The 17,559-nt window shown below is 52.9% G+C and overlaps 1 protein-coding gene across 2 annotated transcripts; it reads right to left on the reverse strand.

The window, feature by feature from the left end:
• Positions 1 to 1,249: 1,249 nt before the first annotated feature.
• On the reverse strand, positions 1,250 to 15,853 carry DECR2 (2,4-dienoyl-CoA reductase 2). 2 transcript variants are annotated; one of them, XR_001179111.2, is made up of 9 exons: positions 15,574 to 15,853; positions 8,134 to 8,202; positions 6,931 to 6,982; positions 6,256 to 6,391; positions 4,705 to 4,829; positions 4,540 to 4,633; positions 4,229 to 4,333; positions 3,544 to 3,711; positions 1,250 to 2,436 (listed from the first exon to the last, which is right to left on the reverse strand). XR_001179111.2 is itself a non-coding variant. In XM_004750910.3 (9 exons), the coding sequence occupies exons 1-8, from the start codon at positions 15,651 to 15,653 to the stop codon at positions 3,544 to 3,546; spliced, it is 879 nt and encodes a 292-aa protein (XP_004750967.1). In that variant the 5' UTR covers positions 15,654 to 15,848; the 3' UTR covers positions 1,250 to 2,436. The 2 variants fall into 2 exon arrangements, 1 of the variants encoding a protein (XP_004750967.1); XM_004750910.3 differs by having other exon boundaries at positions 3,544 to 3,761; positions 15,574 to 15,848.
• Positions 15,854 to 17,559: the final 1,706 nt, after the last annotated feature.

The following is a 17,559-nucleotide window of genomic DNA, read 5'->3' on the forward strand; positions in this document are numbered from 1 at the left end:
AGTACAGACAGCAGCTGTGCTCAACAACATCACAGGAATGGTCGCTGAAGCATTGGCTACGCAAGAACAAATTAATGGACATTTGCATGCTGGGATCCTTATTGTAAATCAAAGGGTTGATCTTGTACAGGAACAACTTGATATCCTAGAGTCAATTGTGTCGATAGGATGCATACATAATATGGCTGGACTTTGTATCACCCCTATAGCTCATAACAACTTATCCTTAGCAGCTAACCTCTCTAGACAATTAGGAAATATGCTTAATGGTACCTGGAACCGTCAATTTCAAAATTTCACTAGGCAATTAAGAGCTCAAATTATGTCCATAAATTCTACCAAAGTAACTATTGCACCTGTTAGTGAGTGGAAAAAAATGTTACAGCAATCTGTTTCGTTCCTCAAACAGTGGGCCGGACTTGGTGCCATGGCTGTTCTCTTAATCACAGCTAACATACTAATGTTACGTTGGGTGTGTGGCCGTGTCCGTCGCAATCAACGACAATAACACCTCATGGTTCAAGCCATGATGGCTCTTGAAGCTGGTACCTCCCCCCAGATATGGCTAAGTATGCTAGATCGGTAGTCAAAGACGGGTAAGACTGATCCCACACCATAGCAACCTAAGACAGGGGCTCTTCGACCAGGGAGAGTACCCGATGACGGGTAAGCATGTGTGCTGAGGATTGGCAACCTAAGACAGGCACGATCTCAGCCATTATAAATAAATAAAAAAGGGGGAGATGTCAGGAGCCAGTACAGGAGGCCTACTATAAGAGCTGTAAGGGACTGAATATGATTGGCTGTTCATTTAGGTCCACTCATGCAGGAGGTGCATGAGCACTGCGGTGATTGGCTAGGCGGGCTAAGCTGCCGGTGTATATATGCTTGAATGTACTTGTAGAGGGGCGGGCCCGCCGGGAGCCAGGCCGCGCCGTGCCGCACCGGCCAGCCTGAGGGGGCCTCAGCCCGGACCATGGCGGCGGCGCAGTTCCGGTTAGGCAGCGGCAGCGGTGGCGGGCGCCGAGGGGCGGCGCGCGGCCCTGGAGGTGGCGGCGGGGCCCGAGTGGGGCGGCGGGAGCTGCATGCTGTGCTGCGCCAGAGGGGGAAGAACATAAAAAGAAGCCATTAAAGAAGTTTGCCTCCACGCGTGTCTCCGTGTCGTTCTTGCTGGCGAGAGCGACACCAGTGAATTGTCTCACAGTAAAAAGAGTGTGTTTTAGGGACATGCATTTTTTTTTTAAGATTTTATTTATTTATTTGACAGAGAGAGAGATCACAAGTAGGCAGAGAGGCAGGCAGAGAGAGGGGGAAGCAGGCTCCCTGCTGAGCACAGAGCCCAACTCAGGGCTCCATCCCAGGACCCTGGGACCATGACCTGAGCAGAAGGAAGGGGCTTTAGCCCACTGCATGCCCCTAGGGACATGCATTTAATGGCACAATGCAAACTGGTGGTACAGACAGGGAGGGCACTGCGTGCCCGGCCAGACCACAGCTGGGAGCGCCTCCCGTACAAGGGCACCTCAGAGCTTCTAACAAACAGCACAGAAAACAAATCCTAGGGTCCAAGGGGTTCCCTTAGGTCCTGGCCTGAATGCCAAAGAGTGATCATCAAAGGAACAAATGAGAGCTAGAATTTTCTGACCCCTCTGGGCCAATGAGAGGCTGCTGGTGACAATGGCCAGCTGGAGGGCCTAGAAAGTGAGGCCCTGAATGGCACAGGACTCAACCACCTGGGATATCCCAGCAAAGGACAGACTCCAGGGCAGATGGGGGGAAAACCCAGTCCATGTCACCAACGGCTGAGAGGGATGGGTGGCCCCCAGCCAGGGGATCCCATGGTAGTCCAACACCTTGGCGAGGAGATTCAGGATGCCAGGCTTGGGGCAGGAGGGATCAAACACGCTTCTCTAGCCTCCCTGGTCTGGCTTCCCCTTGTGGAGTAAGACCCCCAAGCGGAAGAGCAAGGAAGGGAAGACGGGGGGCCTGAAACACCCTGCTTTCTGCAGACAGGCAGTAGGGCCACCACAGGACCCCCAGGGGACACAGGAAGGAAGACAACAAAGGCCTCCCAGGCTGAGGCGAGGCAGGGCAGTTGGGGGGACAGCCACCGACCACAGGCCAGCTCCCCAGGGAGTTCCAGAACATCCCAGTGCCCCTGACAGACATCCACAGGGTGCAGGCCGGCGAGCAGGGGCCTCACTGCCTGATCACTCCCAACTGAGTACGGGAGACGGGGCTGTGGGGAGGGAATGTGGACATAGCCGAGTTCCCAGAGGACGGGCCAGTGTCCGGCTGAAATGCTGCTGAGACTGTCCAGTGTGGCGGTGGGAGGCAGCCCTTCAAGGAGCACGGCAGGAGCCGTCCCAGAAGTCCTCGGGAGACGGTGGACCAGCTTCCCTTCAGAACACTTCCTTTGCTTCAGGCATCCAGGGCCTGTCAGAAATGATGCCAAGGTCACAGAGGCAGACCGAGGGGCACCAGCTTCCGCCTTCTACATTCGCCCTGGACAGCACCCGAGGGGCCAGTCGAGAGTAGGAAGAATGCTGCGGGTCCCCCTCAGTGCCCAGAGAGGGCGGCGGCAGCCAGGCCCTGTGTACCCCTGGGTGTCGGTGGTAGGGGGGGATGTGGGGGACAGACACCGTCATCCCTTCTGCGGTCTCCCAGAGCTCCCCAAGATGAGTGTTCCCAGTGACTAGGGGCCAGCCTGGGGCCCACACCCTCCCGCTGCCTGGCCACCCACATGCCATGAGCCCTGAGAACCTGTCTGCCGGCAACCAAACCACAGGAGGCTTCCAAAGACGGGCTTCTCAGCATCACCTGTGTCCTCCAACAAACGCGCCTCCGGGAAAACTGCTCCAACCACGACTTCGTGGTGTGACCATATGCTGTGAGCCTCTGGGTGTCCCTCCACCACATCCACCCCAGAGACAGGACAGGAGCTGGCCACGGCCCTACAGTGCTTCTGCCACCAGCCCACACTGGGAACCCAAGAGGCTTGAGGGACAGAGGAGCTCAGAGACCCAACCACGTCCTCAGCCTTCTTCCAAGGAACCCGCTGCTCAGAGAAGTAGGGTCTGCAGGCCTCACAGGCTGGCCCCGACACGGGGTTAGGGGGAGAGAAGTGGAAGGTAGAGAGCAATGGCAACCCCCCTTCCTCACGGCCCAGCAGGCCCTCAGGCCTCCACAGGGGGTCACTAGTGGAGCTCCCAAAGAGAGGGGTTCCCATCCCCAGCAGGCAAGCCATGCCTGTCCTGATTTGCAGGGAGACCTGAAGTCTGGGGTGCAGCTCCATTGGGCTGGGCCCCTCCCAGCACCACTCAACTGTTCAAGAAGGCCCCTCCCCAGCCCTGCCCTACATACAGTTTGGTCTGTTGGGGTAGCCAAAACCCAAAAGTGCCCCAAAAAGTACTAAAAATATACCAAGGGATTCAGGGGAGACACATCAGGGCCCAAAACAGTGAACATCAGCCCGTTGGATGGGAGTTTCAGGACAGGGCCCAGGGACAGAGTGACCTCCAGAAGGTGAGGGCAGCACATCACCTAGAGCTTAGCAGAGAAGGACGCGAAATCTGCCAGCAACTTGAGGTCGTTGGGGAATGTCAGCCACGCCCCGCCGTCAACCACCAGCACGGCGCCCGTCACGTAGGATGCCAAAGGGCTGGCCAGGAACAGTGCACCATGGGCGACTTCGGTCTTGTTGCCCAGCCTCTGCAGGGGGATGGCCAGAGTCTTTGTGCTGACACTGGCCTGGGAGCCGACTGGAAGGGCAGAAGGAGACTCAGCCCCGTGAACCCTAGGCCCCAAGCCCTCCCCTCTCCTCTGTCCAGCTCTCCCTAAAGCACACCCAGGAGCACTGAGGGCACTGTTAGCCCTACCCTGACAGAGCAGGAAGGCAAGGTCTGGCCACGGCCGCAGGGCCAGCACACAGCTCTGACGCACACTCTGTCAAGGTCCTGGAAGCCCTAATGGGGGCCCCCCTTTGTGTCTGGCCCGAGGCCAGAGGCTCTGCGGTCTCTATCTCCAAGGAGCAGCTGCCTACATCTGGCCAACCACTAGTCTCTCGCAGGCGTGCTCCCCAAGAACAGCCAAGACTTGGCTTGAAGACCACCTCTTTGCTGGCCCTGGGAGCCATGAGGAAGTGGTCCTTCACTTGGGCCTGTCCCAGCCGGGTGGGAGAGGGTCCCATGGAGGCACTGTGGGGCACGGGGCTCCCCAAGGGGCTTACCCAGCCGCCGAAAGCCCTCTGTGCCACTGATGGGGCCAGGGGCGAGGCTGTTGACACGGATGTTCTGGGGACCCCACTCCACAGCCAAGTGCCGTGTCATTGCATCTGCAGAGAAGACAGGCAGGCATGAGAGGAGACACAGGGCTGTTCCACTTTTTGTGATGGCTCAGCTGTGAGCTGGGGCTCAGGACCACCCCACTCCACTGCCCACCGCTGGGCTTAGCTTCACTAGGACACTACTGGCTTCCAGGGACAGGCAGGGGAGGGACCCAAGGGAGCCCAGGCAAGCAGAGCAGAGGGGGTGCCCGTACCCACAGCTGCCTTGGCCGAGCCGGCATGCACTTGAAGCACCTGCCCCCGGATCCCCAGTGTCGCAGTGATATTCACGATCACCCCTCCATGGTCCTGTAACACAAGGGGGCGTGCAGTGAGTGGATGGCCAGAGGATACGGCTCCCAGGCAGAAGGGACACTCACCCTGAAGAACTTCTCATAAAGCACACGAGATGCATTGAAGGTGCCCAAGGTGTCGATGTCCATCACGGTCTTGAAGGCGTTGAAGGACAATGCACTGGCGGGGCACAGGAAGTTTCCAGCTGCACCTGCAGGGCGCAAGAAGATAGCGGCTGGCGTCCGGGCCCCAGGCAGTTAGGACACATGGGCCCTCAGGGTGGTCCAGGCTGGACAGGGAAGGGGCCTGAGCACTTGGGTAACCTCTTGAAGGATGGGGCAGGATGGGTATCATGGGCTGAATTATGTCCCTCAGAAACACATGCTGAGGGGGTACCCGGGGTACCCAGTCAATTAAGCATCTGACTCGATTTCAGCTCAGTTGTGAGACTGAGCCCCAGGTCGGGCTCTGCACGGAGCATGGAGCCTCCTTAAGACTCTCTCTCCTCCCTGCGTCTAAAAATAATGATAATAATAATAATAATAATAATACTGGTGATAGGAGTGGAAAGTCGGCTTCTCCCTGCCCCTTAGCTCCTCTTCCTGCACATGAGCACGCTCCCTCTCTCTCGTCAATAAAATCTTTAAATAACAACAACAATAGTTTTTACACACATGCTAAAATTCGAATCCCTGGTGTGTGTGAATGTGACCTTATTTGGGAATAGGATCTTTGCAGATGCAATCGAGTCAAGAGAGGCCACCGAGGGTCAGGGGCCTAAATCCAAGGCCTGGTGTCCTCCTAAGAAAAGCAGAAAAGACACAGAGACGCATGGGGGAGGCCACACAGAGAGGCCCCAAGCCAAGGGGCGCCGAGGACTGCCAGCAACACCAGAAGCTGAGAGAAAGGGCGGGGACAGACCCTGCCCGGGACCCTCCAACACCTTGGTTTTGGATTTGTGCCCTCATGAGAATGAGAGAACATGTTTCTCCTACTCTAAGCTATTCAGCTCGTGGTGCCTTGTTAGCAGCAGGAAACCAACACACCCCATGTTTTTAAAAGGGAATTTCAGGGCACCTGAGTGGCTCAGTGGGTTAAACCACTGCCTTCGGCTCAGATCATGGTCCCAGGGTCCTGGGATCGAGCCCCACATCGGGCTTTCTGCTCAGCAGGGAGCCTGCTTCCCCCTCTCTCTGCCTGCCTCTCTGCCTGCTTGTGACCTCTCTGTCAAATAAATAAATAAAATCTTTAAAAAAAAAAAAAAGGGAATTTCAGCAAAGAATGAACCTTGGTGGTTGGCAGGACCGAGCTCACTGGGACATCAACTCCAGTGGACGCGAGCTGCCCACACCAGGGGGCGCTGTATGTGCAGACACGTGGAATTCTAGGTACCGGCTGCTCTAGTTTCCTATAAATCTAAAACTTGACCAAATTGTCCATTTCTTCTTTTTTCTTTTTAAAGGGAGAATTTTGGGCCATGAGAGTGCTCTGACTCCTAGGATCTCCACTTGGGCCATGACCGCACAGACCCAGACTGTGCCTGGGACCTGGAACAGGAGTTCTGAGGCCCCTGAGCAGGGAGGTCTGGTACTGCCCACCCATGAGGAGCCCCTGGGTGTCACCCAGCAGCCACTCACAGTTGACAAGAATGTCGATCTTCCCGAACTCCCTCAGTGCCTGGTCCACAGCAGCTGTGATGGCAGGGAGAGCCCGAACGTCCAGAGATAAAGGGAGGCACCGCTGGCCGGTGGCAGCAGCCAGCTTTCTGGCAGCCTAGAAGCCAGACAGGAAGAGAGGTGGGCAGCAGCCCAGTGACTTCTGAGCCTGATGTGGCCAGATGATGCTGGAAAGCCAGGGTGTGCTGCTGGACCCCACTTTGGGAAGGCATAGCTGGCAAGTGGCCACTCTGTGGGGCCACTCTCTTCCCCTGTCCCTGGGATTCTCCTTCCCTATTACCTCCAGGCCACTGGTCCCTGCTCATGGGTCAACGGCAGCTCCAGGTGGCATCTGGATCCTGCCCAGAGACCAGCTGCAGCAGCGGCGAGAGTCTCCTCCCAGGTGGACGTGATAGGCAAACCACCCTCAAAACCTTTTTGGGCTGAGAGCCCTCTCAGAGCCACAGAACTACCCACCCAACCACAGAGCCTCCTTCCAACAAGGAAACGTTGTAAGAATCTGGGGTATCCTTGGGAGGCACTTGCACGGAAGCTGCCTGTTTGTTGGGGGAGCGGGTTTTGGTGTCACCATCTTCTGGGCCTCAGGACCTCCCAGAGCCACCCATGGATGTGGTGGACACAGGAGAGACCTCTCACCTTTGACACTCTTGGAAGGCTTCTGCTGGCGATGACCGTGTGGCAACCATGCCTGCAAAGCCAGAGGGCAGGCGTGAGGGGGGACAAGGTGCAGGAGGGCAGGCGTGAGGGCACCAAGGTGCAGGGACACACCCAGGTGGCCTCGCACCCACTGCTCTAGGCGGAGTTCCTTTCCCCCAGGGATCTCAGGCTGAAGCACCAGCCCAGGGCCAAAGGCATGGCCTGCAGAGAGCACAGGGGCTTGAGCAAAGCTGAGTGGTGCCCACCCTGGTGCCCACCCTGGGGTCCGCCATCTGGGTCTCCCTGGCATGGGGTAGCCCAGCCCCGCAGAGCTGTGGGCCCTACGCCCAGCAGCACCTGCGCAGCACTGCAGCAGCCGGGAGCCTCAGATGCACAAACCAGGCGACTGCATGGGGCCTGCAGGGTTCCCCTGGCCTCTCCCTGAGGTCAGACTGGAGGACAGGGAGGGCCCACTCCAAGGCCAGAGCACCCTCCCTGCCTCACCGCCTGACAGACTCAGTCTCACAGGAAGGCCAGCAGCTACCACCTGCTAAGGAGATCCCACCTAAGCCGAGAAATGACCCTCAGCACAGATGGCCACACTCGACTCAGAGAAGCAACATGCACAAAGCCAGCAGCCTGGACAATGAACCCACCTGCGATGGACGAGTTCCCACATCTCATCCAGTGAGACCTACCCCTCTGGTATGGAAAGTGGGGGCCTGGAGAAAAACTGGGAAGGGATCCCTAGGATATCAACAGGCTTTCTCTTTCCCCCAACCCAATCTAATTCTGGCCCTTTCCTGGGTGGGGGTCACAAGCGGTTGACGTGGACATAAGCTCACAAATCTCATGTCTCAAGAGACACTGTGCTCTGCACACTGCTGGGGTCAACTTGGCTCACCCCAACCCTGGCTTGGCAAAACCCCAGGGAGCCTGGCAGTAGAGTTACCTCAACCTGTTGAACCCTTCCTCTTTGTACAAGTGGGGGTGCTGAGGCTCAACTAATCTCTAGGAGGAGACCCCAGAGTCCTGCCTCCTCCGGGAAAGCATGTGACCCCATTCAGATGCTCCCTGATAGCCTGTTGCCTGGAGCAGCTCCTGCCACCCAGGAGCACCTTGCCCAGGGTCCAGCAGAGCCCATGCAAGGTGGAGTGAGTTTCGGGGAGTAGGAGAACACAGAGGACACAGAGGAGAGCTCACCGCATAAAAATCTCAGCAATCCGGAACCCGATCCCAGAGCCACCACCTGTGATGAAGGCCACTTTGTCCCTAAGAAAACAGGAGGCACTTTAGAGAGATAGATCCCGAGGGGCTTGGGTGGCTCAGTGGGTTAAGCCTCTGCCTTCGGCTGAGGTCATGATCTCAGGGTCCTGGGATCGAGCCCCACTTCGGGCTCTCTGCTCAGCAGGGAGCCTGCTTCCCCCTCTCTCTCTGCCTGCCTCTCTGCCTACCTGTGATCTCTGTCTGTCAAATAAATAAATAAAATCTTTTAAAAAAAATAAAGAGATAGATCCCTACTTTTCTAATAAATGGACCAAAATACACACAGGGTCCAGTGTTTTGCTTGGCTCTCTACACCTCTTTCTCTCTCTTTTTTTGATTTTGGGTCTCTTGATTTATTTAATGTATATTTCTCTGAGTTCATTCTTGGCATTTTAGCATTTTGTTTTCTCCTTCATCTATTCTTCTCTGGACAGAAAAACAAGACAGAAAAACTCACCTCAAAAAAGAGAACAAGAGGCAGTGCTGACTGCCAGGACCTAATCAGCGTGGGCATCAGTAAGACGCCAGAATGAGCATTCAGAATAGCAACTGTAAAGATACTAGCTGGGCTTGAAACAAGCAAAGATACTACAGAATCCCTTTCTGGAGAAATGAAAGAACTCTAATATAAACAAGTCAGAATCAAAAAGGCTATTAATGAGATGCAACCAAAAATGGAGGCTCTAACTGCTAGGAAAAATGAGGCAGAGGAGAGAATCAGTGATGCAGAAGACAAAATGATGGCGAATACGGGAACTGAGAAAAAGAGATAAACAGCCACTGAACCACAAAGGGAGAATCTGAGAGGTAAGTGATACCATAAAGCAAAACAATATTGGAATAACTGGGATCCCAGATGAAGAAGAAAGAGAGAAAGAGTTATAGAAGGTATATTGGAGCAAACTATAGCTCCCAATGAGCCAATCTTGCAAAGGAAACCAACATTCAAGTCCAGGAGGCAGAGAAGCACCCCCTCAAAATCAATAAAAGTAAGTTGATATCTGTGGAAAGCAGCTCAGGACAAGAGAGAGAAACCTACAAGGGCAGAAACATTAGATTGGCAGCAGACCTTTCCACAGAGACCTGGCAGGCCAGAAAGGACGGGCATGACCTATTCAGGGCTAAATGAGAAAAATATGCAGCCAAGAATACTTTATCCAGCTAGGCTGTCACTCAGAATAGAAGTTGTGATCAAAACTTTCCTGGACAAACAGAAACTAAAAGAATTTATAATCACCAAAGCAGCCCTACAAGAAATATTAAAGAGGATCCTTTGAGCAAAGGGAGAGCTCAAAAGTAACAAAGACCAGAAAGGAACAGAGATAATCTACAGGAACAGCAACTGTACAAGTAATACAATGGCACTGAAGTCATATCTTTCAATAATCACTCTGAATGTAAATGGACTAAATGTTCCAATCAAAAGGGGATAAGGGGATATCAGACTGAATAAAGAAAAAAAAAGAGAAAAACCCGCAAGACCTGTCCATATGCTGTCTATAAGACACTCATCTCAGACCCAAAGATTGAAAGCGAGGGGGCAGGAAACAATTTACCATGCTAATGGACCTCAAAAGAAAGCTGGGGTACCAATCCTCCTATCAGATAAATTCGATTTTAAGCCAAAAACTATAATGATAGATGAGGAAGGACACTGTATCATGCTTAAAGGGTCCGTTCAACAAGAAAATCTAACAGTTGTAAATATTTATGCCCCTAACATGGGAGCAGCTAATGATATAAACCAATTAATAACAAAATTAAAGAAACATATTGATAGCAATACAATAATAGTAGTGGACTTTAACACCTCCTCACTGTAATGAACAGATCATCTCATCAGAAGATCAACCAGGAAGCAAGGGCCTTAAATCACACATTTGGACCAGATGGACATCACAGATATATTCAGAGCATTCCATCCCAAACAGCAAAATACACTTTCTTCTCTAGTGCACATGGAACATTCTCCAGATTAGATCATGTCCAGGGTCACAAATCAGGTCTCAACTGGTACCAAAAGATGGGATCATTTCCTGCATATTTTCAGACCACAATGCTCTGAAGCTAGAACTCAATCATAAGAGGAAATTTGGAAAGAACTCAAATCCATGGAGGCTAAAGCGCATCCTACTGAAGAATGAATGGGTCAACCAGGAAATTAAAGAAAAACTGAAAAATTCATGGAAACAAATGAAAATGAAAACACAACTGTTCAAAACCTTTGGGATACAGCAAAGGCAGTCCCAAGAAGAAAATATATAGTGATACAAGCCTTTCTCAAGAAACAAGAAAGATCTCAAATACACTACCTAACCCTACACCTAAAGGAGCTAGAAAAAAGAACAGCAAATAAAGCCTAAAGCCAGCGAGACAAGAGTAATAATAAAGATCAGAACAGAAATCAATGAAATAGAAACCAAAAGAACAGTAGAACAAATCAACGAAACCAGTTCTTTGGGAAACCAAAGAACCAGTTCTTTGAAAGAATTAAAAGACTGAATAGCCCCTGGCCAGACTTGTCAACAAGAAAAGAGAAAGGATCCAAATAAATGAAATCATGAATGAAAGAGGAGAAATCACACCCACCACTGAAGAAACACAAACAATTACAAGAACATATTATGAGCAACTGTACGCCAACATATTAGTCAACGTGGAAGAGATGGATGCATTCCCAGAAAGAGAAACAACCAAAACTGAACCGAGAAGAAAGGAAACCTGAAGAAGCCCACAGTCAGCAGGGAAATTGAAGCAGTCATCAAAAACCCCCCAGGAGGGGAGCCTGGCTGGCTCAGTGGGTTAAGCCTCTGCCTTCAGCTCAAGTCATGATCTCAGGGTCCTAGGATCGAACCCCGCATTGGGCTCTCTGCTCGGCGGGGAGACTGCTTCCTCCTCTCTCTGTGTCAAATAAATAAATAAATAATATAAATATATAAAAAAATATATAAATAAAATAAAAAAAAATCTTTGTAAAAAAATAAATAAAAGGATGACTCACCATGACCAACTGGGATTTATTTCAGGGCTACAAGGTTGGTTCAAAATCCGCAAATCAACCAATGTGATACAATACATTAATAAAAGAAAGAAAAAGAACCAACCACATGATACTCTCAATAGATGCTGAAAAAGCATTTGACAAAGTACAGCAAAACTCTTCACAGTGTAGGGATGGAGGGTACATACCTCAAGATCATCAAAGCCATCTATGAAAAACCCACAGCGAATATCATTCTCAATGGGGAAAAACTGACAGCTTTTTCCTCTAAGGTCAGGAACACGGCAGGGATGTCCACTATCACCACTGCTGTTCAACATAGTAGTAGAAGTCCCAGCCTCAGCAATCAGACAACAAAAAGAAATGAAAGGCATCCAAATCAGCAAAGCAAGAGTCATACTTTCACTCTCTGCAGATGATAGGATACTGTATGTGGAAAACCCAAAAGACTCCACTCCAAATCTGCTAGAACATGTACAGGAATTCAGTAAAGTGTCAGGATATAAAATCAATGCACAGAAATCAGTTGCATTTGTCTACAGCAACAATGCGACAGAGGAAAGAGAAATTAAGGAGTCAATCCCATTTACAATTGTACCCAAAAACCATTAAGATACCTAGAAATAAAAGAGGCAAAGAGTCTGTACTCAGAAAACTATAAGGTACTCTTAAAGAAATTGAGGAAGACACAAAGAAATGGAAAAACGTTCCATGCTCATGAACTGGAAGAACAAATATTGTGAAAATGTCTATGCTACCTAAACCAATCTACACATTTAATGCAATCCCTATCAAAATTCCATCAATTTTTTTCAAAGAAATGGAACAAATAACCCTAAAATTTATATGGAACCAGAAAAGACCTCAAATAATCAAAGGAATGTTGAAAAAGAAAACCAAAGCTGGAGGCATCACAATTCCAGACTTCAAGCTCTATTACAAAGCTGTCATCATCAAGACAGCATAGTACTGGCACAAAAACAGACACACAGATCAATGGAACAGAACAGAGAGCCCAGAAGTGGACCCTGAACTCTGTGGTCAACTAATCTTCAACAAAGCAGGAAAGAATGTCCAATGGAAAAAAGCCAGTCTCTTCAACAAATGGTGTTGGGAAAATTGGAAAGCCACATGCAGAAGAATGAAGCTGGACCATTTCCTTACACACACGCAAAAATAGACTCAAAATGGATGAAAGACCGCAATGTGAGACAGGAATCCATCCAATTCCTTGAGAAGAACATAGGCAGATACCTCTTCGACCTCAGCCGCAGCACCTTCTTCCTAGAAACATCGCCAAAGGCAAGGGAACCAAGGGCCAAAATGAACTACTGGGACTTCATCAAGATCAAAATTTTAAATCAAAAGCTTTTAGACACCAAAGAAAAGTCAAAAAAACCAAAGACATCTGACAAAACGGAAGGAGATATTTGCAAACGTCTTTTTTTTTTTTTTAGGTTTTATTTATTTATTTGACAGTGAGATCACAAGTAGGCAGAAAGGCAGGCGGTTGTTGGGGGGAGGCAGACTCCCTGCTGAGCAGAGAGCCTGATGTGGGGCTCAATCCCAGGACCCTGAGATCATGACCTGAGCCGAAGGCAGAGGCTTATCCCACTGAGCCACCCAGGCACCCCAATATTTGCAATGGTCTTATCAGATAAAGGGTTAGTATCCAGAATCTATAAAGAACTTATCGCAGATGCCAAGGTGTTCCATTGGTTAAGCATCTGCCTTTGCTCAGGTAATGATTCCAGAGTCCTGGAACTGAGCCTGGCAGGTATCAGGCTCCTTGCTCAGCAGAGTCTGCTTCTCCCTCTGCTGGCCACTCACCCTGCTCGTGCACTCACAGTCTCTCGCCGACAATTTAAAAAAAGAAAGAAAGAAACTAACCCTAAGAACAAATAATTCAACCAAGAAATAGGCAAAAAACACGAACAGACATTTCTCTACAGAAGACATACAAATGCTTAACAGACATGAAAAAATGCTCCACATCACTTGCCATCAGAGAAGTACAAACCAAAACCACCACGAAACGATACCTCACACCAGTCAGAATGGCTAAAATTAGCAAATCAAGAAATGACACATGCTGGTGAGAATGCGGAGAAAGGGGAACCCTCCTACACTGTTGGTGGGAATGCAGGCTGGTGCAGCCGCTCTGGAAAACAGCATGGAGCTTCCTCAAAAGGTGAAAAAACAGAGCTATCCTACGACCCAGCAATTGCATTCCTGGATATTTACCCCAAAAATACAAATGTAGTGATGTGAAGGGGCACCTCCTCCCCAGTGTTTATAGCAGCAATGTCCACAATAGCCAAAGTATGGAAAGAGCCCAGATGTCCACATACACACAATAGAAAATTACACAGCCATCAAAAAATTAAATCCCTATGTCATTAATTACCATAAATATAAGTGGCATAATATTCCACTAATAAAAAAAAAAGATTTCCGGGGCACCTGGGTGGCTTAGTCATTAAGCAACTGCCTTCAGCTCACGTCATGATCCTGGGGTCCTGGGATCAAGGCCTGAGTTAGACTTCCTGCTCCTTGGGAAATGCCGAAATGCCTGCTTCTCCCTCTCCCTCTGCCAGCTGCTCCCCTTGTTTCTGCACTGCTTCAAGTAAATAAATAAATAATCTAAAAAATAAAAATAAAAAACAAAGACTTCTGTGCTAGTTTTAAATACATGGGGCGCCTGGGTGGCTCAGTCAGTTAAGCTTCTGACTCTTGATTTTGGCTCAGGTCATGATCTTAGGGCTGTGTGTGGGGAGTCTGCAAGAGATTCTCTCCTTTTCCTTCTGCCTGCCCCACCTCTGTTCCTGCATGCACACACGCACGTGTGCACACTCTCTAAAATAAATAAATCTTTAAGATGCATGTGTAGGGCACCTGGGTGGCTCAGTAGGTTAAGCCGCTGCCTTCGGCTCAGGTCATGATCTCAGGGTCCTGGGATCGAGTCCCGCATGAGCTCTCTGCTCAGCAGGGAGCCTGCTTCCCTCTCTCTCTGCCTGCCTCTCCGTCTACTTGTGATTTCTCTCTGTCAAATAAATAAATAAAATCTTTAAAAATAAATACATAAATAAAATAAAATGCATGTGTATATTTAATAAAAAACTGAAATCTTGGGGCACCTGGGTGGCTCAGTGGGTTTAACCGTCTGCCTTCTGCTCAGGTCATGATCCCAGGGTCCTGGGATTGAGCCCCACATCGGGCTCTGCTCACCTGGGAGCCTGCTTCCTCCTCTCTCTCTGCCTGCCTTTCTGCCTACTTGTGATCTCTCTGTCAAGTAAATAAATAAAATATTAAAAAAAAAGAAAAAAGGAAAAAGAGAAAGAAATCTTGCTATTCGCAACAACGTGGATGGAAGTAGAGAGTATTACGGTAAGTGAAGTAAGTCCGTCAAAGATAATGACCATACGATCCCACTAACAGGTGGAATTTTAGAAACAAAACAGGATCATGGGGAAGAGAAGGAAAAATAGAACAAGAGGAAATCAGAGAGGGAGACAAACCCTGAGAGCCTCTTAACTATAGTAAAGAAACTGAGGGCTGCTGGAGGGGAGGGCGGTGGGCGAAGAGGGCACCCCGATGGTGGACAGAAAAGGCAGATGACTCCGCGAGCACTGGGAGTTTTATGAGACCGACTGATCGCTGATCCCTACCTCGGAAACCAGGAATACACTCTATGCTCACTAACTGAATTTAAATTTGAAAAGATAAATTACTTGAAATTTTAAAAAATTTAAAATTTAAAATTAAAGAAAAAAAAAAGGTACAGTCAGAATAAAAATCGCGAAATTCTAAGAGAGAGAGCGCGCGAGCGCGAGCGATCCCCGCAGACCCGGGGCGGGAGGAAGCTCTTGACCGTCCACTGCGCGCTCCCAGAGGCCGAGCTGATGGCCAGGGACGGGGGGAGGCTGCAAGGCGGCTCGACGCTCCTTGCTCGAGTCCGCAGCCCCCGGCTTCTGGGGCTCCGCGGAAAACGGTCTCACTGCGAGAAGCTCCGCTCAGAGCTACGAGCTACCGGGCGCCTGAGGGCTCGCGGCGGAGCCGAGACCGCGTCCCGGGCCCGAGTTCAAGCCGCGCGGGGCACGGAGCCTGCCCGGGACGGGCAAGTCATCAAGTCCTCCGCAGAGCGCGGCTCCGGAAACAGACGAGCGCCCGCCACGGCCCCTGAGCCCCCCGCCCAGGACCGCCGCCCGGAGCCCCCAACCCAGACACGGACACGGCCGACAGAGCGAAGCGGCGCAGACCACCGGCGTCCCCACGCCCCGCGGCGCCCGCACCACCTCCGCAGAGGCCGCCCCGGCCCCCGCCCCGGGATCCCCACCCCGTAACCCCCACCCCGTGACCCCCACCCCCGCCCTCACTGCAGCAGGTCGGGGCAGAAGTGATGGCGGTACTCAGGGAGACACTCGTCCTCGCTAACGTCGGGCGGCGGCTGGGCCATGGCGCTCGGTGCGCGCGGCGAGGACGGCTGAGACCGGACCGGTCGGGAACCCGAGCGCCTTCGACACCCGCCACGCTTGCCGGCCGTCAACCCCTACAACGGCGGGGGACCGAAGTCCAGGGTGCGGCCCACTGCGTACGACGGCTCCGCCCGCACCGCCCCCAGCCACCGCCTCTTCCGCCCAGGACTCCACGCCCACGGAGCCCGACGGCACCACCCCCCAGCCACCTCCTCTTCCGCCCAGGACGCCCCGCCCACGGCGCCCGACGGCACCGCCCGCCCCGCCCCCAGCTTCCTCCTCTGCCGCCCAGGACGCCCCGCCTATGGCGCCCGACGACTCCGCCCGCCCCGCCCCCAGTCACCTCCTCTTCCGCCCAGGACGCCCCGCCCACGGCGCCTAACTACCCCCGCCAGTCCCACCCACATCCCCCTCCTCTTCCGACTAGGGCGTCCGCCCACGGAGTCCGAAGACTCCGCCCACAGACTCCTCCTGTTCCTCCCCGGACGCTCCGATAGCACCGCCTACAGGCACCACCTCTTCCGCCCAGGACGACCCGCCACAACCACCTCCGCTTCCGCCCAGGACGCCCCGCCTACGATGTCCGAAGGCCCCGCCCACAGCCACTTCCTCTTCCTCCCTCCTCCCCGCCCCCCGCCCCCCCGCCACTACCTCTTCCGCCCAGGACGCCCCGCCTGTGGCGCCGGAAGACAAGCCCCTCCCGTAGCTGCCTCCTGTTCATCCTAGGACACCCCGCTAGCCCCGCCCACAGCTGCCTCCAGCTCCTCCCAGGACGCCCAGCCCACGGCGTCCGGCCGCCACAGACGCCCCGCCCACAGCCACCGCTTCCCTCCCCCAACCCTGACCGCCCCGCCAGCCCCGCCCATAGCCTCCGCTCTTCCTCCCATGACGCCCCGCCCACGGTGCCCCAAGGCTCCCCGCCAGCCCCGCCCACAGCCGCCTCCTGCTCCTCCGGTAACGTCGCTCCCACAGAGGCCGACCGCCTGCTAGCAGCGCCTACAGCGGCCATGGCTTCTCCCAGGATCTTTGACTCTCCGCGGCGGCGCGGCCTGCGAGCAAGGGAGGCTGGTGGCGACGCGCGCAGGCGCCGTGTGGCTGGTGAGTCCCCAAGGCGGGGACCGCTTGAGCGGGCTACGGGACTTCCGCGTCCGAGTCTCTGACAAGTCCGGGTGTCAGTTCGGTGCTGGGAGCCAGCGGGGCACGGCGACACTAAGTTCCCGGCTTAAGGGGCGCCCTCGCGCGCCCGCTCTGCACGTAAGACACCTGGTCGGGGCGCCTGCGCGGCTCACTGGGTTAAGCGACTGCCTTGGGCTCAGGTCGTGGTCCGAGTCCTGGGACGGAGCCCCGCGTCGGGCTCCCGGTTCCGCCCGGAGTCTGCTTCTCCCTCTGACCCTCTCCCCTCTCGCTCTCACGCTCCCAAATTAAGCCTCAAAACAACAACACCTGGGGGGGGGCACCCCCTTTACTGTTGCATAAACACGACAGAGCAGGAGCGAGGACCCCGGCCCAGGAAAGCCACGGTCAAGGACAGCCTTCCCCTCGCGCAGCCAACCCCAGTGCGGGTTCCCAGAACGTCGGTTTCATGACCCATGAGGAAGGTCTGGGCACGTCGTCCGAGCCATCACGTGCAGGCACGGGTAGCGATGAGGGCTGCAAACCCGGGGTCAGGGCATCCTTTGTAAAGCTGTCAGAGTAAGTGAGGACCAAGTCGGCTCAGCAGGTGTAACGATATGCAAGGTCCAGTACCTGGGACAAGGGACCGGAGACACATCTGAGGCCCCAGGTGTAGTGTGCAGTGTGTAATGCCAACGTGAGAAAAAGCAGACACAGGCAGCTCCAGTCAGTCTCCACCATAGGAGGCCATGAAAGGCCTCCTGCCCTGGGAGT

The sequence above is a fragment of the Mustela putorius genome, unplaced genomic scaffold (assembly GCF_011764305.1).
Source record: "Mustela putorius furo isolate JIRA1106 unplaced genomic scaffold, ASM1176430v1.1 tig00004007_pilon_pilon_pilon, whole genome shotgun sequence".
NCBI lineage: Eukaryota > Metazoa > Chordata > Mammalia > Carnivora > Mustelidae > Mustela > Mustela putorius.

What these genes read in the sequence shown, in the direction of transcription:
- DECR2 (XM_004750910.3), bottom strand. Translation starts at nt 15,653, where the DNA reads ATGGCCCAGCCGCCGCCCGACGTTAGCGAGGACGAGTGTCTCCCTGAG. An exon ending in TTCTGCCCCGACCTGCTGCA is followed by an intron (nt 8,203 to 15,573) that starts GTGAGGGCGGGG and finishes CTGTTTTCTTAG; the next exon opens with GGACAAAGTGGCCTTCATCA. An exon ending in TTTATGAGAAGTTCTTCAGG is followed by an intron (nt 4,634 to 4,704) that starts GTGAGTGTCCCT and finishes CTTGTGTTACAG; the next exon opens with GACCATGGAGGGGTGATCGT.